Raw genomic sequence first — 26,205 nt, 5'->3', positions numbered from 1 at the left:
ATTATGTTCTATGTCGCCCCACTAGTCTAAACATGGCATTGTGATTAATATTGTGTTAGTGGATGATGACTTAAGCAGCAAAGTCCACCCTTTTTTTTTCCCTCTCAGGGGGCGGCCATTTTGCAACTTTCTGTCAACTGAAACTGACATCACAGTTGCTCAGGTAACAACCAATCATGGCTCAGCTTCAGGAATCAGGGGAGCCGTGATTGGTCGTTACCTGAGCAACCGTGATGTCATTTTCAGTTGACAGAAAGTGACAAATTGGCCACCCCCTGAGATGGCTAAAAAACGGTGGACTTTGCTGCTTAAGTCATCATCCACCAACACAATATTAAATACAATGCCATGTTTAGACTAGTGGTCGAGGCACATAGAACATATTGTCGATAAAATGTGGGGGTTGGCTCCAAAAAAAAACAATCTAATGAGATCCACTCACTGCTCTTCTCTGAGCACCTGCATCAGTTCATGTGGCCGTTGCACGCAGCACGCTCTGATGACACAAACAACATGAAGTAATCACAGCCTGGGTGGAGTTGGCTGCACACAACTCAAGCGCTATCATTTCACAAGATTCAAAGATAAGTAGCCTATACCTCCTGGACTGGTTATTTGGCAGGCCGGATTGTTAGCTCATCGCAGTGTTCGGTCGATGAATTGCAGTTTGACAGAAATGGAGAAGTCCCAACTTTCGCTCGTGTGGTAAGTGTGTGCAATGTCGTGTGCGTGTCACCCTCGAGCAGTTCTTGTTTCACAGAGAGCGTCTGTGGCTGTATGAGGAACAAGGTTTCAAAGCTCCACTGGATGTCTTGTAGACGGAAGGCGCCTCTGACCTTTCTTGCTGCATGATGGCCATCTGATATTTTTCAACCTGACTCCACTCACTGGGGAGTGTTCACCTGGCTCAAGCAGGACAGGAGAAGCCCGCTAGGACAATGGTACTGTACCCCACTTTGTTGTTATCAGAGCTTCCTCCTTTTTATATACTTCTGGGCTCATTTACAATGATTCCGGGGGATCTTGCAATGTAAAGTTGTTCTTCTAACAACACTTGAGTTGTCTTGAGTGATTGTTCGGTTGATTAAAGCAGTGGGGTCAGTTTCCTCTTTTGCAGAATTCAGCAATTCTCTTGTTGAATCTCCTAGTTGCATTTCCTCTCGAATGAAATTTTAAGTCAAATTTGATTAACCTCCGAAATGAGCCATGTAAGGTTCGAAATGAACATGACGAATGGCAAGATGACGGACATTTGTATTTGGGAAAGTCATAGAGCTCCTCCCAGCATGGGATATATCCTGATTATGATCTCGATCGGTGTTTCACAACCTCGATCGGGCCAAGGCATCCATTTTAGATCTAACAAATAAGTCATCAAGAGGATGAATACTGAAATAATGACCATCCCGTCTCACTTTACTTACAAATTATATTCGTCATTCTGGGCCCTGTAGAATTGAACACAAAGCTGATCTAGGAGTTTTTGCAGATAGCAGCGACTGATTCCGTTGTATGAATGGCAACAGGTTGACTCACTCACAGGTTGTTGTTTTTTTGTACCTTCTTCCTTCTAATGGAACAACATCGAATTGTTCTGGCATCAATTGATGTATAATTTCATATGTAATCAATCATAGATAATAGTTTTCTTCCACCTTTTCTCCAGCACCCCTGATGGTTGGGAATCACGGTCTACATTTGCCAACCCTGCACCTTAAATTGACTCAAAAGTATTGCACACAGCGTCTAGCAAGCTGCTACTTCACACCAGCATCTTTCTTCAGCAACCTTCAGTACCAAACCTAACTATGAAAATGTTACAATATGTCATGCGTGCCCGTATGTGCAGCAGATATCTCAAACTGTTTCGTGAATTGTGCTTTGTGCACAAATTGCACAGTGTGATGCACGGAGACAATATGTAGAAGATTTCAGCCAAGTGTCACAGGAAGCTGCAATGAGTTGTCAGGGGGGGGAAGTGGAAGACGAGTGCGGCCTATAGTTTCTGGCAACACTTCCTCATACTCATTTCTTCACACTGTGTCCATACAGTATCTTAAGTCTTTTTATGGCAGGACTCTTTCTATAAAACAAATGAAAACAAGAGTGACAAAGTATGCAGATTAATGTGACTTCAATATGTAAAAGTGTGTCATTAGCCACCATTCACAACTTTATATCTCTAAAAATAAAGTCTGTTTAAAAGCTTCAGTGTTGAAGGCAAATGTGAGTTCAATAAGGTGAGCTTGACAGAAACTCAAACTGAAAAACTGCTGAGTCTGCCTTGTTTGAGGTTACTGTGGTTAATTACCAGTGTCATGCAGGAAATTATTGGTGGTACATTTTTAAAGCATCAAAAAACCTCAAGCGGGATATCTTTTTTAACATGCAATCATGCAATATATTCCTTTTACACTGACATTTAGTAACTGTCATATAAGTAATTACAGTAATATGTTTTGTTTTTGTTTTTCTATAGTCACTCTTATGCACTTGAAACTGCAAGCAAACATTTGGACAAAGGATGTACAATGACATTCAGATGTAGTAAAAAAAAATACATGCATTGCTTACACTTCTGCTTTGTGTAAAGCTACAATTTTGTCCTGTACTATTTGGACGAATAAGTTTTCATTTTGGCGGCACGGTGATCGACTGGTTAGCACGTCCAGTTCAGAGGTCGTGGGTTCGATCCCGGCTCCGGCCCCGCTGTGTGGAGTTTGCATGTTCCCCCCGTGCCTGCGTGGGTTTTCTCCGGGTTCTCCGGTTTCCTCCCACATTCCAAAAACATGCGTGGTAAATTGATTGGACTCTCTAAATTAAGGTGTGATTGTGAGTGTGGATGTTTGTTTGTCTTTGTGTGCCCTGCGATTGGCTGGCAACCAATTCAGAAGTTTTCGGTTTTTTTTTTCTTTTGTATGCAAGCCTGTAAGCATAAATGCTCCTTTCCAGCATCCAAATAAAATTCCTCACACAATGTAAATATGAGTTTAATGATAAGCTTTCCAGTCTTGGGGGTAAATGTGAATATGAAAAAGGACTGTCTTAATGTTTGCGTCTGTGTATTCCATGGTTCAGGCAAAGTACCACTGGCAGAGTCAAAATGTGAAGCAAAGCGGCGTGGACGACATGGTCCTGTTGTCCAAGATCACAGAGGACGCCATTGTGGAAAACCTCAAGAAAAGATACATGGATGACTACATTTTTGTATCCTTTACGTACTCAGTCATGCTGTTGTTCTTACCGTATTATTGTTATTATTATTATTGCAGACTGTCACTGCTTTTGGAAAGTTGAGTACATTGTTGAGAGCACCACAAAAAATGCCAACGTTCACACAACAAGCTTCGGCTTTTTGAAAAATATACCAGTGTCAGATGCATGCTATACATATCACATGAGGTCTATTCAAAATAATTGTTGTGAATATTGTTGTTGTTTATTCATGTATTTGTATGGAAGTGAATCACTCACAGATAAGCCTGTGGGTGAGTATGTCGGCATACGCTGAATTATGGATTAATAGTAAAAATATCCATCCATCCATTTTCTACATGGCTTATCCTTGTGAGGGTCGCAAGTGAATTGAAGCCTTTCCCAAGTGATTTTGGGCGAGAGGAGACGTAGAAACTGGAATGGTCGCCAGTCATTCGCAGGGCACACATAGACCAACAACTATCCATGAGTACTAAGGAAAATGAATGGGTGGATTTAATTTGACTTTAGTAGCCCTGCCAACAAATGCCCGATAGCTGCTCTCGATGTGATTTTTGCTTCTCAATGATGCTGAACAGACGTACATTGGCCCTGTGTTGATATCAGTGAACCCATTCAAACAGATGCCCTATTTCTCTGACAGAGAAATTGAACTCTACCAAGGAGCAGTGAGTTGGCTTCTTTTGTCTTTTGTCACTCTAGTAATGTTGTATTTTTCTACCTGAACTCGCTATCGTTCTTGTGTGTGTTTAGGCCCAGTATGAGAATCCACCCCACATCTACGCCTTGACTGACAACATGTACAGAAATATGATGATTGAAGTAGAAAATCAATGTGTTATTATCAGGTAGCCTTCATATGTTTACATCCATTTTTTTTTCCTTTGGATGTTTTTGAGCGTGTTGTACTTATACCATTTTTATTATTTCACTTTGCGTGATATTAGTGGTGAAAGCGGTGCAGGAAAGACTGTGGCTGCCAAGTACATCATGGGCTACATATCCAAAGTATCAGGAGGAGGAGCAAAAGTTCAGGTAGGCACACTGACTTCAATTAGACGTGTTCTCCTTCTTGCAGCACGTATGTGTTGTAATTGTCTCCTTCTCATTGTGTTTCAGCATGTAAAAGACATCATCCTGCAGTCCAATCCCCTACTAGAAGCCTTTGGAAATGCCAAAACTGTCCGCAACAACAATTCTAGCCGCTTTGTGAGTTCAACTGTCACTTTATTTGTTTTATTCACTACATTATTTTTCTGATGCTTCCCCTGTTGCCTACAGAGTCATCCAATTCATATTTACCCACTAATTATGTACATTAGTTTTGATTTGCTTATCAGTTTGTTATTTGATTGACAGCATTGCACAGAAACTACAGAGAGATCTGCATGGACCTTCGCAGAGGGGTGGCATTTGTGTAGGCCCTGACCTCGGGTTCACAATGGTTCTGTCTGTCCAATCCAATCAATCAATCAATCTCCAAACAAAAATATTATATAACACAATATAACACATATATGTAGTTAATGAGTTCATCTTGTCCTCTTATATGTTCAATAATTTGTTTTTTTCTTTTCTTGAGACAATGAGTATTTTTATTTACCTGAGGTAAATAAACCTAAGGTCAATAAAAAAAAAAAAAATCGTTGTCTTGAGAAAATAAAAAAACTAATTAATGAATATTGCACACATTTTACAAAAAAAATGTGAAGGAATTCTCACCACAAAAAAATGGACACATCTTTACATACCGCTTTTGTTGGCCTTGGCAAGGGGGTGTGCTCTATTGAGTTTCATTCCAGTGTATGCACAGAAACCTCCCAAAACAAGAACCAGTCATCATAACAGTGGCAGATATCTAAGCAAGAGTGTCAACTCTGACGAGCTGGACAGCACCAGGTCCCGACATAGTTCATGCCTACTGGCTAAAGAAGCCAACTGCTCTCCACGAACGCCTGGGCAAGCACAAATGAACCGGCTGCTAACATCAGGGACCACCCACAATGGCTAACCCAAAGTCCTCATCATGAAGGACCAAAAGAAGGGAGCAACTCCATCAAATGACCAATCTATAACCTGGCTCAGCACCACATGGAAGCTTCTATCAAGCATAATAGCAGCCAGTATGAGTAGGCATATGGAGCAACACAGAAGGGCATTGATAATAACACCAGGGGAGCCAAACACCAACTACTAGTTGACATGACAATCGTCCAAGACTGTAGAACCAGAAGCACCAACCTGTGCACTGCCTGGATAGACTACAAGAAAGCCTATGACTCAATACCACACGCAATGGATACTGGGGTATCTACAACTGTGTAACATCAACATGATCCTAAGAACCTTCATCAAGAACTCAAAGAGGTTGTGGAATACAACTCTGAAGGCCAACGCACTGCCAGTTGCACAGGTGAATATCAAATGTGGTATATTCCAAGGAGATGCTCTGTCCCCGCTGCTGTTTTGCATAGATCTGAACCCACTCAGTCAGACAATAACCAAGAGTGGCTTCGGGTCCCGATTCAGAAGTGGAACAATGATCACTCACCGACTTCACGCGGATGAAGTCAAGCTGTATGCCAAGAACGAGCGTGACATCAACGCCCTGATTCACCTCACAAGGCTGTACCACGTTGACATCAGAATGTCATTCGGGCTTGATAAATATGGGCCAATTATATCCAGTTGAGAGACGATGATCACAACCGAAGGGATTGAACTACCTGAAGGCAGCATAACATATGTGCAGGACATCTTCAAATACCTTGGAATGCCACAGGGAAATAGCAACGAGATGAGGAGGCAGCTCGGAGGGCAGCTGTGGCCAAAATACCTAAGGAGGGTGAGACAGCTAGGCAAGAATAAGATCTAGGCCATTAACACCTACATCAGTAATCAGATACCCCTCTGACATAATACCCTGGCCAATCAAAGAGATGCAAGCCAATGATATCAAAACAAGAAAGCTCCTTACAATGAAAGGAGGGTTCCACCCTGCGTCCAGCATCCTGAGGCTGTACACAAAGCGGAAAGAGGGTGTTATGTTCAGTCTCCATCGCGTTTTGTTTGTTCTTCGTCAGTTTCCCTGAGCTGTTTAGCAGGGGCATGCCCACCTGTGTGCAATTGTAATCAACGGCCTGTCTTATGGCTTTCCAACACATCAGCATGTTGCTGGATCATTCCTTTGTCCTCTGTTTGCTTTGTGTATTCTGGTTTGTTCCTGATTGGTTACAGTTTAGTCTCCTTGTTCCTAGTAATAACGTTTTTTTGTTTGTTTTTTTACAGTAATAATCCTAGATTTATTTACTTCTGTATCGGTCCCTATTTGGTTGTACTTTGTAATTTATCCTCATACGTTTTGTAGCAGCGCTTTGCTGTCCATGCTGTTATTTTGGCACTTTAGTGATAGCCAATCAGACGGACATAGTGGTGGTGGATAAACATCAGAAGACAGCAGTTGTGATCGATGTAGCAATCCTGAATGATAGCAACATCTAGAAAAAGGAACATGAAAAGCTGGAAAAATGAAATGAATGAAAGAACTGAAGGAAGAATTAGACAGTGGTGCCAGTAGTGATCGGGGCACTGGGGGCAGTAACCCCCAAAATGGTTGGATGACTCCCGACAGATACCAGGAACAACATCCGACATCTTCGTCCAGAAGAGGGCAATACCGGTTACAGCTAATATCCTGCGCAGAACCCTCAAGCTCCGAGGCCTCTAATAGAGGACCCAAGCTTGAAGGAGATGAGGAAATAATTTATTATGATTATTATACAAAGCACTTGTTTATTGTAGCACTGTGGGCCCTTCTGGAATGGGATTTCAATCCTCTGTGTTTCACACATATTGCAGAATTGAAAATAAAAAGCTTGACTTGACATGACAAACAATACAAATACTGTTTTGGCGGGGAGGCGTTTTCAGGTGGAGCCATCATATTCTAACCCAACAACCAGAAAAAAATAAACAGAAACCATCCTTAACCGGCATGACCTCACATTGCTTCCTGTTGGTACACACAGAACAGGATGCATACTGGTTGTTTTCATCAGGTAGATGCAGGAAGTGTTCAGTGCACAAATGCTTGGTGCAACCTTCATCGACAAGACGCATCTATGTATAAATGTGGTTAATCTCACATTTATACAGCAGCTACAAGAAATTGTTTGACTATGGCAAGTCATAAAAAGACTTATAAGTACAGTATGTAATTAAATTAGGTCTAGTTTATGCATTATTTAAAAGTGTTTTTCAATGAGTAGTTATTAGGGGCATAATTCACTGCTCACACAACTACTGAAACACTCAGATTACACACAGGTAATCCTGAATTACATCTCGAGCGGGCATTGATTATTCTTGCCTGCTTTTTTTATTCATTGCAATATTTGCATAGGGAAAAATATCTGACTGAGCCTTTTATCCTGTGTCACGCATCTGATAGGGGAAATACTTTGAGATTCAGTTCAGCAGAGGGGGAGAACCTGACGGGGGCAAAATCTCCAACTTCCTACTGGAGAAGTCGAGGGTGGTGAGCCAGAATGACAGCGAAAGAAACTTCCACGTTTATTATCAGGTTGGATGGAGGGCATGCATGATCACATGAAGTCACATGTTTTCATGCGTCGAAACATCTAACTTCCTCTTATGCAAATAAAATATGACTTTGCTGTCCCTTGCACTGCCGGCTTCCAGCTGATAGAGGGCGCTAGTGCTGAGCAAAAGGAGGCCCTGGGCATCATGACTCCGGACTACTACTTCTACCTCAACCAGTCTGGAACCTACAAAGTGGATGGAACCAATGACAGCAAGGACTTCCATGAGACAATGGTACATATTTGACACATAATGTCTTTAACTCACAGAATTACAGCACATACACAGGGACTAAAAAGTAAACTACAATATTTTCAAACGGATATTTATTTTATGACCAAGTTCACAAAATATCAGAAATGTTCAATATGTGCTGAGACACAACATGTTTCCATCCTTTTTTTTTGCCATGTCCAAATCTGATTTCCATTTGATGTATATTGAATTTCTGCTGCACAATCATAAGGGGCTGTGTGAGCACATTCTAACACACAAAATGCCTTTTTGTTACTTGTGCATGTATGTAGTGTATGTATTCTTGACCTTGGAAAAAAGGCAAAGCAAAACATTCAACTAGAACTCAAGTTTAACATTAAACTTAGATCAGTGAAGTGTGGTGAGGTTTATGGGTGCTCAATCCCTAATATTGATTAAGAATATTTTTAGCCAAACAGAGTGGCATATTTTCCATTAAATTAGCAGCCAGACAGTTAGAAAATGACTTTAAAAATCATATCAGCATTAATTTTACACATATTTTGCGTTAAAGAACATTTTCCAGCAGATTGGTATTAGCAATTGTGATTTCTAATTCATTTAAAAGACTTATTAAAGAATTATTGCTGTGCAAAAAAATTATAATTTTAACTATGACCTATTTCAAAAGATTACGTTCACATTTGAAACTATTTTACTATCATGATCAAATATTTAAAGACAGTTGTGCGAAATAATATATATATATTTTTTAAATCTGTTTTAGGTAATCATTTTAGCTCAAATTTAAAGTTTTATTGTCTTGCCTCTATAGATGATGTCTGTTACTTTTCTGCAAGTCCTAATTTTCCTTCTTTGAATTTAAAAAATCTCTGTGTCTAAATAGAGATTATTCCCAGTAAAGAAAGTCTTCCTTGATAAATCCTATTCCAAACAAATGTTTTTTTAATGGAAGAAGAATCGTTGCACCGACACTGTTGTAGCTGGTAGAGTGAGCACAAACTAGAGTAACTTTGTCACTTTGTCTACTCATTTTCACCAAAAAGATGACAACCTGTTTGGAAATTTTGTATTCATTCCTCACCCCCGACAATAGAAACACATCTTCTTTTAATTCCGTTAACTGCTTTTTGAACACTGAACTTACAAACACCTCTTAAGCAGTATTGAGACTCCCGGATTTCGAAGAGCTTTTGTATACAGTGAGGAAGAGATTGAGTCTTTGCTTTAAACATTATTTGCATGATTTTGTAATAATATATGTCTTTTAACTTCATAATGTTTGATTTGGGGCGGCACTGTGGACGACTGGTTAGCTCGTCCGCCTCACAGTTCAGAGGTCGTGGGTTCGCTCCCGGCCCCGGCCTCCCTGTGTGGAGTTTGCATGTTCTCCCCGTGCCTGCGTGGGTTTTCTCCGGGTACTCCGGTTTCCTCCCACATTCCAAAAACATGCATGGTAAGTTGATTGGACTCTCTAAATTGCCCCTAGGTGTGATTGTGAGTGCGGATGTTTGTCTCTGTGCGCCCTGCGTTTGGCTGGCAGCCAATTCTGGGTGTCCGCCGCCTACTGCCCGAAGATAGCTGGGATAGGCTCCAGCACGCCCGCGACCCTCGTGAGGATAAGCGGTATCGATAATGGATGGATGGATGGATGTTTGATTTGAAAAAGAGTGGGTTTGTATGTGCATCATAGTGAGTCTTATTAATAATTCGTATTCATCCAAATTCAAAACGCAAATGAATATAAAGCACATACCAGAGAACTAACATAGAAAAGATGTACCGGTAATCATTGTTTTTTGTTTTTTTTACTCTTTACATGAATGTGAGCCTCTGCTTCCCCTAACCGCATGTGCCTGATTTAGTTTTTAAACATCTTGTTAAAATTTTAGCTTATTTGAATGAAATTCGTCTGCGTTTGTAAAATGCAAAATGATGTACTGCAAAATGATGTACATTTTTTGTGTGAGGAGATTTGAAAAAACATATCACTTAACATATTTTCATACTACTCTTTGTTGCATAATTAATTAATTAATCTAAATACTGTATATTGTTAAATGAACATTTGTCTCATTAGATCTAACCATTGCTATCTTTGCAATGGGATCCCTTGTATTGGATCTTATCAGCATGTGCTTGTGGCCGGTGCTGATGCTAATAGATAACAGGGCCCTCAAAGGGGCATGCTCATTATTTGTGTGTGGTCTCCAGGAAGCCATGGAGGTGATTGGGATCCCAGGTGACATCCGGGCCCAGGTGCTGCAGATTGTTGCCGGCATCCTCCACCTGGGGAACATCAGCTTCATAGAAGCAGGGAATTACGGGCAGGTGGAGAGCATGGACTGTGAGTGGCATTCACCAACATTCTGTACATAGGCGCACACACACCTGCTCATGCATCATGCATGCAAGTGCACATGTAGTCCCTCAGGGAATCGATAATTGGCTTGTTCATCCCACAGAGTGATGTGAGTAAATTAGAACACACCAGCACTTGTTTGTCTGTGGTTGCATGGCAGTGCCTTCCTCAACAGAAACTGATGTTTACAACCAGAGCGGTCACTCACAGGCAGCACGGTGGACACAGTGATTAGCATGTCAGGCTAACTGTTATGAGGATTTGGGCAGAGGCAGAGCATACCTCTGTCGGGCCCTAAGCAAAATTTGATTTTTGGGTCCACTATTTCTGTGGATAATATTGACTGCTGATCAGTCCATGACCATTTTGTCATTTCTGTCGAAATGACATCACAACTGCTCAGGGCTCAGGTGACGACCAATCACGGCTGACCTGTTTTCTGAAATTAAGCCGTGATTGGTCGTTACCTGAGCAGTTGCGATGTCATTTTCTGTCGACAGAATTGACAAAATGGCCGCCCCCTGAGCTAGCTAAAAACGGGTAGATTTTTAATATTCCACAAACGCAATATTAATCCGAATGCTGTGTTTCAACTAGTGAGCCTGCTGGGAACATACTCTTAACAAAAAAAAAGGTTTGGGTTGATTTCCACTTTGAAGAAATTACCTTTGATGATGTGTTATTAATAATTTGTTTTATTCATCTATGTGAATACACTGATCATGTTAATAGTTTCTCAAAATTTTTGTCAACAATGATTTAGCAAGGGTTGAAACAAGTAAATATTGTGCATCACTTTATTTCTATATATTTCTGCAAGTATTTACATTTTCAAATGATAAGTTCTACAACATTCTAGGACATCACGATGCCTAGTCACTGGTGAGACATTTTTGAACAGGCCTGTGGGCTACTCATGCGGTCCTTGGGTGTTAGTGCCTGTGGGTACAATGTTGGGGAGCTTAAATAATGATGAAACCGAACAGAGGTACCCGAAGCAAAGTGACGAAAATGGTTACAAAAATGAAGTACCTCATTAGATACACCTATGTTTTTATGTTACTGTACAAATAAAATAAAGTCAAATGAAATAAAATTGTACTCTGGCTTCCTTCCACATTCCTAAAACAAGCATGTTAGGTTAATTTAATTCTCCATAAGTACAAATGTGAGTACAGTCCAAAAGTTCACTTTGGTTAGGCTCCACCTCATCTGCAACCCTATTGAGTGCTATAGAAAATGTTTGGAGGCCACTCACTGCAAAATGTCATGTACCGTATTATATGTCGCTCCGGAGTACAAGTTCCAGAATCCAAGTTGTCTCTGTCGCGTAACGCAAATAAATGTGTCCATATAAATCAAATTAATAAAATTGTGCGCTTAGCACACATCATTTCCACCGAGCTACGATGGTAACATTTAGCTAACATCCACACATGTAGTATTACAAGAAAGTTATGGTAAGATCATTTTAAACTCACCAAAAAGGTCGTAGATCAATTCAATAACTATTTTATTTATCGCCGACCATGTAGAATGTTTCCAAGTCTCCAAAAGTATTTTTGTATTCGGTCGTAATTATCTGTTCTCTCCTCCGCTCTTGTGCGTGTGTGTGCGTGAGTGTGTGTGTGTGTGTGTGTGTGTGTGTGTGTGGGTGTGTGTGTGTGTGTGCGTGCGTGTGTGGCTGGCTGATGATGCAATATCACTGCCAGGCACAGCGCCTTTTAAAGGAACAGTACACTATTTTGTATGGATGGATTGATACGACAGTCTAATTGTCTTTTTATCATACTATTTTAATTACTTATTTAACACAATATTAGATTTTAACCGTTTCAATTATTCATGCATTTTGACAGCTTTTAGGATTTATCTTTAAGTTCTTTAAGTGGGTTAAAATAACATGTGAAATGATATACAGGTAATAATGTGTTAATAATTTCACACATAAGTCTCCCTGGAGTATAAGTCGCACCCCCGGCCAAACTATGAATAAAATGTGACTTATAGTTTAATACGGTAAAAGCGTTTAGTTGCAGTTTAAAATCTTTTGCTGATGTTACATCCGCATTTATAGTGAGATAAAATAACACATGTAAATGGATGCCTTCTCTTTGATTTGATTGCAGTGCTCGCCTTCCCAGCCTACCTGTTTGCCGTCGACCCCAACCGTCTGCAGGAGAAGCTGACCAGCCGTAAAATGGACTCAAAGTGGGGAGGCAAATCAGAGTCCATCAATGTGACCCTGAACAAGGAGCAGGCCAACTACACAAGAGACGCCCTGGCCAAAGCACTCTATGCACGCGTCTTTGACTACCTGGTGGAGGTTGTCAAACTTAACATAGTGCATCAATTACAGACTGATTGATGATAATACTCTATAGTTTCTTTATCTCTTCTTTTTGCTCTTTATCTGTCTGTCTGTCTGCCATGTACAGGCCATCAATAAAGCCATCCAAAAACCGCATGAAGAATTCAGCATCGGCGTACTTGATATTTATGGATTTGAGATTTTCCAGGTAAATACTACCTTGGCCTGCTTGACTGATAGGTGCCAAATTTTAAATTACTACTGTATATGAAACATGACAAGGCTTTATGTTTCAATAATGATTGATCAGTTTGATTTTCCTCTTCAGAGAAACGGATTTGAACAATTCTGTATCAACTTTGTCAATGAGAAGCTGCAACAAATCTTCATTGAATTGACTCTGAAGGCAGAGCAGGTGGGTATCATACTGCTGTTTTTGAGTGCTCGTGTGTTGTGGACATGATATCAAGGCATCACCCAAAGATATAGCGCTGGCTGAGATTACGATCGGAACGCTGGGGTGACTTTGATTATTTTAATACCTTCAAAACATTAGGTGATAGAGCCTTGCAGTCCATTGACAATAAATTGAGGAATGAGCCGATACGTTGGGTGCGTATTTTTTAAAAGAGAAGTCAACCCAAACATATTTCTTTCAAGAATGTATTCTATGTAGGCCCACTAGTTGAAACAAAGCACTCTGATTAATATTGCCTATGTGAAATATGAGTTAAGCAGCAAAATCCACCCGTTTTTAGACATCTCTGGGGGCGGATTAACTCTTATTCCACAAACGCAATATTTATCAGAATGCTTTGTTTCAATTAGTGGGCCTGCATAGAACGTATACTTGAAAAAAAATGTTTGAGTTGACTACCACTTTAAAAAACAGTTAAAGCAAATGTATTCAGGCAGTCATTCCAGTAAGACTTGATTGTTTTTTGTTTGTTTGTTTGTTTGTTTTATCTGATTTAATTTGATTATGATTGTATTGGTTTATGTTTTTGCTTGTGTTAACTCTTAAGTGTAGTGACTTTCTATTTTATGGCATTTTGACAGCATCCATCATATTTATTGTATCAATATATCTATATCCAATTGCAGTAATGTCCTTTTGCACAACATGCTCCCTCAAATCTTCTTATCACTCGACAGGAGGAGTATGTTCAGGAGGGCATCAAGTGGACTGCAATTCAATACTTTAACAACAAGATTGTTTGTGACCTTATTGAGAATAAACTGGTAAGCTTCTTAAACGATCACTGATGGGTGTTTAATCTCTGGTTGATTGTTGATTTGGAAAACCACAGGACAACACAACTGTTGCCTGAAACTAAAATATTGCTTTCATTCCCACTCCTTTCAGAACCCTCCAGGTGTGATGAGCGTGTTGGATGATGTGTGTGCCACCATGCATGCCAAAGGCGAGGGCGCAGATGGTACTCTGCTGCAAAAACTGCAGGCTGCCGTGGGAACGCATGAGCATTTCAACAGCTGGAACTCAGGCTTTGTTATACATCACTACGCTGGAAAGGTACTTACTGTGACAGGAACCCATTAGACAGACGGACTCTCCAGTAGCAGCAATTCCAATCGTCTATTTCTGTCTAGAGAATATGCTTTCACTTCAACCTGACCAAGAATGTGTCAGAATGTTTGTGGCAAATATTACACATTCAAACTAAAATGGCATTCAGTAGAATGAAGGCCACTGTTAAGTTGGAAAATGAGTAAGGAGTGACACAAAGAAGGATGCTCAGTTACCGCTGTACTATTGCTTTACATTTGATACTTCAGTTCATTTAAGAAGAGTTTTAATGCAAATACTCATTAAATTCATCAAAACAGTAGTGTAGTGATAAACTGCGACGTGTTCCAACTTCAACAAACTCAGGTTAAACTGTCACTGTAGGAATGCAATTCCGTCATAAACCGACAACCTGGTAATGTTTTTCTTCAAACCCAAACATATTTTTTTTCCAGAATATGTTCTATTCAGGCCCACTAGTTGAAATACAGCATTCTGATTAATATTGCGTTTGTGCAATATAAGTTAAAGCCCAATCGTTTAAAAAAAGGAAGCAAGTTATGGCTTATGCCTGATTTCATATCTGACATAGGCACAGTTGTGTCTAGACGCTAGCTGCAGTTAGCATACACACGTTACCATGTGTTTGATGTAACGCTCCTATTTGGTACGCTAACACGTCGTAGCATCTTCTATGGATCAAGCAGCCATTATTCATTAAACTCGTGTTGATTAACAACCACAACTCTGTGTGTTTATGCCTGTGGTGGACATCGAAGCAGGAAGCGTACGCTTGCTCTCTTTCTCTTTCTCTCACTCGCAAACAGAGTGATGCATTCATGAACTGGGAAATATCAGCACTCAACAGAAAAACGACATACGTGCATCGGCATCACATAACAATATAATCCATAATTAAGTTTGTTGTAATATACTATGTTATAGACAAAAAAAAAAAGGTCTTCCTTTTTTTGTTACAGGTGCATACCACATTTTGATTGTGTAGATCAATTTACTACTTTTAAATTATGCATACTAGTGAAAAGAATACAAAATCTTTTTGATAAAGTTTAAATTAACACAAAATTAAAAACCAATACAAGTGTTTATTTTAGTTTTCTTTAGCACAGAGCATTTGCCCAATTTACTCCTCTGACTTCACTACCTTCCGTAAAAAAAAAAAAAATTAAAGTATTGGTGCCCAAGAAGAGTGAAATATGTATTCATAGATAATTTCACTGTATTAGTGCAACTCTGCATAGTCTTTAGTTTTGGTTCAATTTTAAAACCCACTAAAGAATTACAGCAAAAAAATTTTAAGGCCAGAGTATCGCCATCAATTTAAGTCGCCTCTTTATTTATAAACATGTCAGGAATGATGGCTTGGATTGCAAAGTTTAATACAAATTGAATGTACTATCATCTTGTCTTCATGATTAGTTTGTACATAAAGAATTTAAGCTGTAAGCGAATGAGGCTTATTATAAGAGCAGCAGCTTGCTGCTGCGATTTGCCACGATTTATATATTATCCGATTAGTCGACTAATCGCGACTACTGTTAGTGATTAGTCGACTAACAAAATAATCCTTTGTGGCAGCCCTAATCGACAGTCGACATAAGTGACAAAATGGCTGCCCCCTGAGCTAGCTAAAAACGGGTAGATTTTTCATATTCCACAAACGCCATATTAATCAGAATGCTGTGTTTAGACTAGTAGGCCTGCATAGAACATATTCTGTAAAAAATATGTTTGTGTTGACTTCCGCTTTGATATTAATTTGATTATAGGATAAAGTGATTTTGCTTGTTGTCTCAGGTGTCTTATGACATCAACGGCTTCTGTGAGAGAAACCGTGACGTGCTTTTCCCTGACCTTATTGAGCTCATGCAAAGCAGTCATCAGTGAGTCTCCTCCACCAACATACTCACACTCACTACACAGCATGCAACATACAGTCTGCTCAAAAAATGTCGTTAATATTGTTTCCGGCCTCGACAGTGACTTCATCCGCTATTTGTTCCCCGAAAACCTCAACACAGACAAGAAAAGTAGGCCAACTACAGCAGGATCCAAAATCAAGGTGGGAATGCCAAGGAGATCCAAAGACAAGGAGAAATGACGTTTTTGATAAGGTCTACTTCTTTATTTTTCACACAGAAACAAGCAAATGACCTGGTGAACACGCTTATGAAGTGTACTCCTCATTACATCCGCTGTATAAAACCCAATGAGACAAAAAGGCCCAAAGACTGGGAGGAGAGCAGGTTAGCGCCATCAACACACACACGCACACAAACACACGCTCACAAACCAAATCATTTTTGATGCCTTTGCTATGTACTTTTAGGGTCAAGCATCAGGTGGAATACCTCGGACTACGGGAAAACATCCGCGTACGGAGGGCTGGCTTTGCATACCGCAGGGTCTTCACTAAATTCTTGCAAAGGTCTGAAAAAGCTCCTTTAAAGCCACTTTGGTTCAGTACACAATTTTTGATCATGAGTGTAGCAAAAGAACTGATTGGTACTGCACTACTGTTTGGCACCCAACTTACACTTTGCCTTAAAGAATGACGAAAGAAGATAAAATGCCGCATTATGGTCTGTTGTTTACTAAACTTAATATTACCTTCCTTTTCTTCATGGGAGGGTTAAACTATGGCAACTTTCTAAGGTTTGACACACTGTTTCTGTAGTTGACAGTCAGCTCTGGATTTATTGCTGTGATCTGAAATGAACTGAATTCATTATAACAATTATAACATAGTATAATTGTTAAAGGGACACTTGAATGAGCTTAACATTGGCACTTATATAAAAGGTTTGCATGTAAAAATGACATGAGTACCAAAATGCTCCACCCAAAAGACTCTGTAGTGATATAAGGGCTTTTTTTGTGATTATATTTACAACAAATTGCCCCGCCCCTTTTTGGGGCTGCGCATGTTATTTTTTCGGTCTCAGCGGTCACGGGAGGGAGGCAAGCGTGGTAATATTGCTCGCTTTCTCAATTCTGTTGTCTAAAACGGCGACCGATCGCCACCAAAATGCAAATGCACATTACTACGCTTGTCCACTTCAACCTGTTAAAGTATAAAAGTGTTCTGCACAATAGGTTGGATTTATTGACATAAAACGTGATGTCATCATGATCACCTCTACAAAATCAAAAATACAGTGGCGATCGCTTCTCCACGTACACAGGCTGGGGCGGACATGAGCATGAATGCGCACACGAACCCCGACTGCTTACATTTCGGACATTTAGCGACGCTAAACTCTTGTCAACTCTCATGAGGCAGATGGCGATTGGCAGCGGGCAAGCAATCAGGCAAGCATGGATCTTTATTTCCCCACCCGCCGTCCCTCCCCAGCTAACAGTAGGATAACGGTACAGCTAATAGCAACAACTAGCTTCAGGCCGTTAAAACAAAAGGCGTTAGCACAGCAACATTAGCTCCTTACTGTCCGCCCAGCCTGCGTGTTTGTGTCACGGGGTTGCCTCCCAAGCAGTCGCGTGCGTTGTTCGACACCGCTTGCAGCCGTGAGAGTGAAGCGGCGGCCGGCGTCAGAGTGAGGTAAGTCTTGAACGTGCGCAGCCGACTCCACAGCCGAGTGTGGCCGCATTGGAACCATTTCGGCTGTTACGTTTCCATTGGACGGCGTGTTGTCGGTCGAAAAACGGTGGCCATTCCTCATCCAAATAAATGTGCACGTCCACTCATTCCCACTTCAGTCTCTGTAAATATCCTGACTGGTGTTAAATGACTCGCCCGTCCTAACTGTGAAGCAGTGTTTTGTTTTGTTTTTTAGCAAAGAAGCAGTGGGCACTTGTCCCAGCATAAATCCCTATAGCTCTGCTCACTTCCACATTTCCTCATTCTCGTATAAATCAGCCACGGAGAGGTTAATCCTTTTGATATGTTGAAGTGGTCATTAGTAGGGTTGTCCACATAACTTTTGGTGACAATTGATCACCGTTTTTGGACGTTATGAGCAATGAAAGTACAATGATTTCCAATGGAGAGTTTGTAATCTGTCCCTCCAGTGACCCCGACCAAACATGGATAGAACGTTAGGGGGCGCGGCCATTCTCCTCATTAACAAGGGCCGTTATTCATGGAGTCACTTATTTCCTAATTTCTCCAAAATGAATGGATAAAATAGAAAATGACATTTTCATTTTCCTGATCAAAAAATGTATCAAATGAACTTGATAGTGAAAACATGGCCATTCCAGCCCAACCATTCCTTTAATGTACAATGTTGAAAGCATGCATACAAAAACACAGCATCCAGTCCCAGTTTGACTTCTGCATGCTATACCGGATATTTGTGTATTCAGGTACGCCATCCTGACCGCTGAGACATGGCCACGCTGGAGAGGTCCAGAGCAGCAGGGGGTCATTCACCTCCTCCGGTCTGTTAACATGGATAATGACCAGTACCAGATGGGCCGTACCAAGGTCTTTGTTAAAAACCCAGAATCGGTAATAAGATTAAAAAAAATTTTTTTTTTAATTGCTGTTTACACTGTACTGTACTTCCCATCTGTGTAGAACAGAGATGGGCAACTGGCGGCCCGCCATGCATTGAAAAATGTATTATCAAAAATGAAATGTAATTTGCACGGACGCATGTATTTTGTCCATATTTAAAGGGAAGTCAACCCAAACATATTTTTTTCAAGAATATGTTCTAGTCAGGCCCACTAGTTGAAAAAAGGCATTCTGATAAATATTACCTTTGTGGAATAAGAGTTAATCCACCCGTTTTTAGCCATCTCTGGGGGCGGCCGTTTTGCCACTTCTGTTGAGGGAAAATGACATCACAACTGCTCAGGGCTCAGGTAACGACCAATCACGGCTGACCTGTTTTCTGAAGCTGAGCCGTGATTGGTCGTTACCTGAGCCCTGAGTAGTTGTGATGTCATTTTCAGTCGACAGAAGTGACAAAATGGCGAGCCTCCTTAGAAGGCTAAAAAGGGGTGGATTTTGCTGCTTAACTCATATTCCACAAACACAATATTAATCGGAATGCCGTGTTTCAACTAGTGGGCCTGCTCATGGGAACATATTCTTGAAAAAAATATGTTTGGGTTGATTACCACTTTAAAATAGCATTTTTGTCATCCCATGCTGATGGTCACTGCATCTGGTTAGGTTGTCCTATGTGGCCGCCCAGTAGCACTGATGAAAAATCGTGGCCCCCTCCAGCATTTAAGTTGCCCATCCCTGGTGTAGAAGATGGTGAAAAAATGTGAAAAAAACATGGTATGAGAAAGAAGTAAAATGTGTTCTCCTTAGCTGTTTCTTCTCGAGGAGATGAGGGAGAGAAAATTTGACACTTTTGCCAGGACCATACAGAAGGCTTATAGAAGATACATCGCCAGAAAGAAGTATGAGCAGATGAGAGAAGAGGGTCAGTTTCCAAGCATGCAACAATGCGTACATCATTTCAAACAGTAAGGGGGCTGTTCAACTCATTCACGTATATCATTATTCTTTGTCTATTCTGATGTAACAGCTTCAGACATCCTCTACAATTCAAAAGAGAGGAGGAAAAACAGTATCAACAGAAACTTTGTGGGTGACTACCTGGGTCTGGAACAGAGGCCTGAGCTGAGACAGTTCCTGGCCAAGAGGGAGCGGGTTGACTTCGCAGACTCTGTCAACAAGTTTGATCGAAGGTTCAAGGTGAATCTTTTGGCTTACATGTGGCCAGTATTCAAGAGAAGTCGATGAGACTATTCGGAAATACCAGCAGTTACCAGATACTACACTTCCTGACAGTAAAAGCCTTTCGTCTCTGACTTTGCTCATTTTTCTCACAACACAGTCCATCAAGAGAGATTTGATCTTGACCCCCAAGGGCATCTATCTGATTGGTCGAGAGAAAGTGAAGAAAGGTCCGGAGAAAGGTCAAATAAAGGAAGTGCTCAAACGAAAGCTGGAGTTTGGGAGCATAAATGGCATCTCACTCAGGTAGAGACTTTGTCAACGTTGTTTAAAGACAAAGGCTAATAACAAGCACTACAGAAAATGGATTGATAGTTCGTGTACATAATATTATTTTGTACGATTAATTTCTTTTTACATTTGAATGACAAATTTGCAAATCTTAAAATTTGACTGAAAACATTTCCTGTAAATCAATTCAAAATTAAAAGAAATGCAAAACTGAAATCAGTTTGCCTACTACAGTCCCAGAGCTATTTTTCAGGTGTTCCACTATATGTATTGTTTTTATGGACACATTTTTTTTTTTTTCGTTTTACTTCAGGGATTTAAAATTCTGCACACAAATGTATCTACTTAAGCTAGTTAACATTACCACCAGCAGAGTGCTTACTCCACTGAGTACTCTCATTGTCATTGCTTCAAAAGTATAGCACTACTATAGAAAAAAAATATGTACTGTATTGTTTGAATAAATTATAATTCTTTCATTGCCTTGTATTATATATTATATACTGTATATATATATATATGTATATATTGTAATGAAAGAATAATATATATATATATATATATATATTATAATATAAATTCTGATGGCATGATGTGGGTTTGTTTTCAGTACGAGACAGGATGACTTTTTTATTTTGCACGAGACGGAGTACGACAGTCTGCTGGAGTCCAACTTTAAGACAGAGTTCCTCAGCTTGTTGTCCAAACGCTACGAGGACGTGACCAGGAGAAAGCTTGCAATATCCTTCACCGACAGGTGGCGAGAAAACACACACTAAGATTTGGTTCGCATGCAAAAATCACATCCATGAACTCCGCTTGCTCCCTGCACAGACTCGAGTTCAGGGTGAAGAAAGCGGGCTGGGGTGGAGGGGGCTCCAGGGTGGTGATGTTCCAGAATGGAATAGGGGACCAGGCCCAGCTCAAACCTACAGGAAAGACCCTCACCATCACAATAGGGAATGGGCTATCCAAGTCTTCCAGTAAGTCTACATACATGAATAATGCCAAAATAATACCATTCATTTACAATGAAAACATGAAACATTTGTTTAATCAGAGCCATCGAGGAAGGGTGGTCAACAGTCACGTGGTGGAGGCCGAAATCACAGAGCCAGCAAAGGTAAAATCCCGCTCCAAATATGCATATTTATGAAGTAATTTAGGGGAACGTTTAAGGCTGAACACAGTCCATTCCAGGACACTTTCTGACTTGCAGATTTGGAAAAAAACAAATTCATAGGAAATACAAATAATGCTTTTGTGGGTCAAACTGTCAACATTACAAAACCTTTACCAACTTTACAGGCAACCAAGGTATAATTTTAACCCTTTTAACTGTTATACCAGTGTACATTTTTTTTTAAAAAAGTTAACCGCTGCACAATATTAACACACTACCAACAAAAAGTTAGGGATAGGGTTAGGGTATTTGATCCTTGAACCGACCAATAAATGTCCCGGTTGAATTAGAGCTGGTGTTTAAACTGTCGTCCTCATCATGCTGTTCACATTTGGACATCATGAGACCGAGACGACGACACCTAACAATGCATCAGCAGCACCTCGCCATTGTGATGCTTCACACAGGACGTTCTCAGACGAAGTGGCCACTGAGCTTAGAGTCACAGAGTGTCATCAGCAGGTTGCAACAGAGGGACTGGAAGAGTCACAGAAAGATGTAGAAGTGGACATCCTTTGGCCACATCCCATGCTGATGGTCACTGCATTGGTGTACCCACCATTGTTAACCTTTGGTTCAGTGAATTGTTTCAGATGAGGAAACCAGTGCATCCTTCTACTTAAATGTGCTACTTTCATGATATGATATCACTGTAGCGTGAACTTTTTACATTTTCCATACATTTCTCCTGAAAGCCAAATACCCCTAACCTTTTGTGAGTAGTGTACATTCAAGTGGAAATCAACCGACTCATTGATTGGTTAAAGTGGAAATCAACCCAAACACACTTTTTTCAAGAATATGTTCCCAGCAGGCCCACTAATTGAAACACGACATTCTGATTAATTTTGCGTTTGTGGAATATGAGTTAAGCAGCAAAACTCACCTGTTTTTAGCCATCTCAGGGGGTGGCTATTTTGTCATCACAACTACTCAGGCTCAGGTAACGACCAATCACGGCTCTGCTTCAGAAAACAGGTCAGCTGTGATTGGTCATTACTTGAGCCCTGAGCTGTTGTGTTGTCATTTTCAGTCGACAGAAGTGACAAAATGGCCGCCCCCAGGGATGGCTAAAAACGGGTGGATTAACTCTTATTCCACAAACGCAATATTTACCAGAATGCCTTGTTTCAACTAGTGGGCTTGCATAGAACATATTCTTGAAGAAAATATGTTTGGGTTGACTTCTGCTTTAAATCACTCAGTAGGTTAAAAAAATACTGTAGAGCAGTGATTCACAATATGCCGTGAGATATCATTGGGGTGCTGCGGAAAATTTCCCTTAATTTATCCCAAAAGCATTATTCATTAAAGAGGAAGTCAAATCCAACATTTCTTTATATGTTTTATTCGCCTCCACTAGTCTAGACACGGTATTCTTATTAATATTGTTTGTGAAATATGAATTAAGCAGAAAAGCCCATCCATTTTTATCCATCTCAGGGGGCTGCCATTTTGCCCTGTACTGCAACTTGCTGTCGATTAAAAATGACATCACAATGCCAAAGGGCTCAGCTTGCAAGCATTAATCAGAATGCCGTGTTTAGACGAGTGGGGGCGCATAGAACCTGTTATTGTCAAGAACGTTTCTTACTTGACTTCCCCATTAATTCCAAATACTGTGTATCTTTATTTACCTGTCATTCAATACAATAAACCCACCTGTCCCCATTCATACAACAGAATCAAAGTCCAAGTCATGGCTTCCTGGGGGTATATAAGATTTGTGTTCACTCAAACAGGCCCACATTCAGTATGTCAATTTGTGAGTACTTTGAGACATTCATACTTTTTGTTTGGTGCCATGCCGTGACATTTTTCTCACTGGCCTAAGCGAGGTTGCAAAAAATTTTGCTGGTATTTTTTGTGGGGTTGGAATGAATTAATGCCATTTCTATTCATCTTAATGGGGAAAGTTTATTTGAGATGAGTGTTTTGAATTACGAGCATGTTCACGGTACGAATTAAACTCATAAAGCAATGCACCACTGTACACAGTTAACTGTTGTTTGGAAGATTAGCTAGTCATGCCACTCTTCCATTTTTCCACAGCACACCAGAATGGAGCGACCCAGTTCGCCAGAGGACCCAAACAATCGGATATTATGTATTCTTCACCGCATAAACAGAGCAGACCTCCACAAACGGCCCTGCCCAAACTGGGCTTTCAGAGAGCTCCCAGGATCCCAACCTACAACCAAAGTAACCAGGGGAACATGGACTTCCTTAACGTGCCCGATGAGGGCATGTCAGGGTGAGAAAAGTTGGAAATAAAAAATGGAGCATCACACCTAGATAGATGTAGCACATTAAAATGTATTTGGTTATCAATTCTTTCGGTTAGAAAACCATTTGAAAAATATGTAACTAATTAATGAAACAAAGAGAATCATATTCATTCTTGTCAACATCTTGCCTTTGATTGTGTTTTGTCAGGGAAATATAAAATGTTGGTTATAGTTTGTTTTTAAATAACAAGGCAAAAATCAGTAGAACTGATTGTCTACGGTGTAATGATTTTAGGTCAATATTTAATTTTTGTATTTAACCTGATTGAAATGTTCATTATTTCGAGGGCAATGATGACCAATTTAATTGCAGTTCTGGACATATACCCTTGTTAGCTCAAATAATTTAATTTGAACTTTAAAGTTAAATAAGTTTTTCTGCCATGTGCAGCTCTCAAGCCTGATGAGACCAAAGCTATTGTTTGGGATGCGTTTTTCAAATGCAGTTTGAGCAATGTCACATTACACCTGCAAGTTTATCCATGCAGCAGTGTTGGCTTTTTCAACCGTAGCAACTTGTCGTTATTTGGACATTGCCTATAATAGTATAATAGTCAACGTGAAATGGGAAAACAACAAATATGTTGCAGAGAATTTGTCATGCGCCTCTCTTTCACTATCACAGGAAACAAAGGAAGCAGAGCATCGGTCAGCGGCCCCCGCCCGCTCCCAAACCTCAGCCTCGCCCTCAGGGACCCCGCTGTCGGGCCTTATATCAATACATTGGCCAGGACACCGACGAGATCAGCTTTGAGTTCAATGATGTGTTTGACCTTGTCAAAGAAGGTGTGTGGATCTTAAAGATGGGGGATGGAGAGTGGCTCAATGTTATCTACACCACTTGTTGTAAGTGGTGTAGATGACATTCAGCCACTCTTGGAATATCAGGCTTTCGGGTGCGTTTTCAGGATGTACCTAATGCACTATGACCTCTGCAGATTAACTTAATAGTTGGATGTTTTTTTTTTTTAAATGTTTGGACAAGGTCAAATTAAGTTCACATGTAAACAGTATAGTCCATTTTAGGTTGATGCTGACATTTCACCCAAAAGCCCAATATCCCCAACTTTTCGTGAGTGGTGTATATGTGAGATGTGCAGCTATGGTTGTTTTTAAAGTGTTCTACAAATAAAGTAGCCAGTTACTGTAGTTCTTTGTGTTGTTTCAATTTACAGATCCATCGGGATGGTGGACTGGCAGAATTGGAGGAAAAGAAGGTCTCTTCCCCGGTAACTTTGTGGAAAAGATTTAAGCAGGACTGACTGTTGAGTAAACCTAACCTGGTTGAGTGGTCGATGCTCAGAAGACTGAAAACAGTGCCGTTATGTTCCCGTCAGTTCAAACATAGGCCCTACGACCACACGTGTTAGGTTTCATCTGTGCTGTGTTGTTGTCTGGGCACTATGTTGTTCAAAATGACCTAGCAACAAGATCTTTGACTACCGGCCCCCACTTGCCTTGATACCTGCCTTTCAGCTTTCTATGGACTTAAGCTTCAGTTACAGACCATCAAGCAAGACGAGCCTAATTGCTGCATTGCATTATGGCGTCAACACTGTTTACAGCCATACTGTATGTTGGATTCCATTCTTCACGTTTTTTATGATGAAAAGAGCAACGTAACATAAATTAAAGCCTTTAGCATTGAGCTTTGCATTTGTATTTGACCTATTTCCAATAAAGTAGATCCAATTATTCATCATTTTTCACAAAACACAATGTCTGAAAATAGTCTATTTATTGTTTGAGTAAGGATAGGAAGGAATTGTTCCCTCACATTTATTGTACTGTTCATAAAATCATATTTTCAACCACAGAAATGACCAGTTGAATTTTGTAAGTTGTGTCATCATGATTTTGTATGTATAATAACGCACTATTGTATGGCGGTATGCTGTTCCCTTGATGCAGACTGCGCAAGTTCGGATTTCCGCCGCGCAAGTTCGGATTTCCGCCTGTGCCCCCAATACTCATCCCAAGCCTGGATAAATGGGAGGATTGTGTAAAGATAGAGAAAAAAAATCATGTGAGAGACTGGCTTTCGCAACCTCTAATGGAAAGAGCTGAAGGTGCTGCCTGGTTTTATGACCCCCGGAACCTCTCAATATAGTAAAACTGTACATTTTGAAAAGGTTTTTTATTGTGAGCAGCCTAAGTCACACCTGTACAATAATCATGCTATCTATTCAGCATCTTGGTATGGCACACGTGAGGTGGATGATTGATTAACTCGGCAAAGGAGACGTGTTTACTAACACAGCTTTGTTGAGTTTATATTTCTGTTCAGTATATAAAATATGTGTATAGAGAATTCCTGCTGTTGATGTGGGACATCCAAATTTTATTATAGATATACATACAGTTGACAGACAGCTTTGTTTTTTTCTTCTTATTTTTTTACATTAAACAGTAAAACAAATAGCCAAATAAAAGATTGCAAATGTTTGTCCCCATTATATGAGGAATACTTGAGACAGATACACACACACACACACACACACACACCCACACACACATGCACAAACACA

At 40.3% G+C, this 26,205-nt stretch overlaps 1 protein-coding gene across 1 annotated transcript; it reads left to right on the top strand.

Annotated features, from left to right (window-relative positions):
* The first annotated feature begins 511 nt into the window (after positions 1 to 511).
* myo1f (myosin IF) lies at positions 512 to 26,121 on the top strand. Its single transcript, XM_086046739.1, has 29 exons — positions 512 to 705; positions 819 to 941; positions 3,079 to 3,207; positions 3,795 to 3,884; positions 3,970 to 4,064; positions 4,164 to 4,251; positions 4,336 to 4,425; positions 7,667 to 7,798; positions 7,918 to 8,052; positions 10,249 to 10,381; positions 12,526 to 12,722; positions 12,835 to 12,915; positions 13,036 to 13,122; positions 13,863 to 13,949; positions 14,074 to 14,241; positions 16,054 to 16,139; positions 16,237 to 16,318; positions 16,396 to 16,502; positions 16,586 to 16,684; positions 18,583 to 18,727; positions 19,544 to 19,658; positions 19,764 to 19,933; positions 20,076 to 20,221; positions 20,817 to 20,963; positions 21,041 to 21,189; positions 21,267 to 21,329; positions 23,442 to 23,643; positions 24,303 to 24,463; positions 24,853 to 26,121. Exons 2-29 carry the CDS (start codon positions 939 to 941, stop codon positions 24,927 to 24,929), a joined length of 3,264 nt encoding a protein of 1,087 aa, XP_085902865.1. The 5' UTR covers positions 512 to 705; positions 819 to 938; the 3' UTR covers positions 24,930 to 26,121.
* Positions 26,122 to 26,205: the final 84 nt, after the last annotated feature.

Source organism: Filicampus tigris, chromosome 12 (assembly GCF_054856515.1).
Source record: "Filicampus tigris isolate MCC_2025a chromosome 12, RoL_Ftig_1.0, whole genome shotgun sequence".
In the NCBI taxonomy this organism is placed as follows: Eukaryota; Metazoa; Chordata; class Actinopteri; order Syngnathiformes; family Syngnathidae; genus Filicampus; species Filicampus tigris.
Note: the sequence above shows the minus strand (reverse complement) of the source record. Positions and strands in the feature narration are given on the sequence as shown.

Bases quoted from the DNA above. Each gene is read 5' to 3' on its own strand.
- myo1f (XM_086046739.1), top strand. The intron at 18,728-19,543 runs GTAATAAGATTA...TGTTCTCCTTAG, and splicing joins TTGTTAAAAACCCAGAATCG to CTGTTTCTTCTCGAGGAGAT. The intron at 21,330-23,441 runs GTAAAATCCCGC...ATTTTTCCACAG, and splicing joins AAATCACAGAGCCAGCAAAG to CACACCAGAATGGAGCGACC.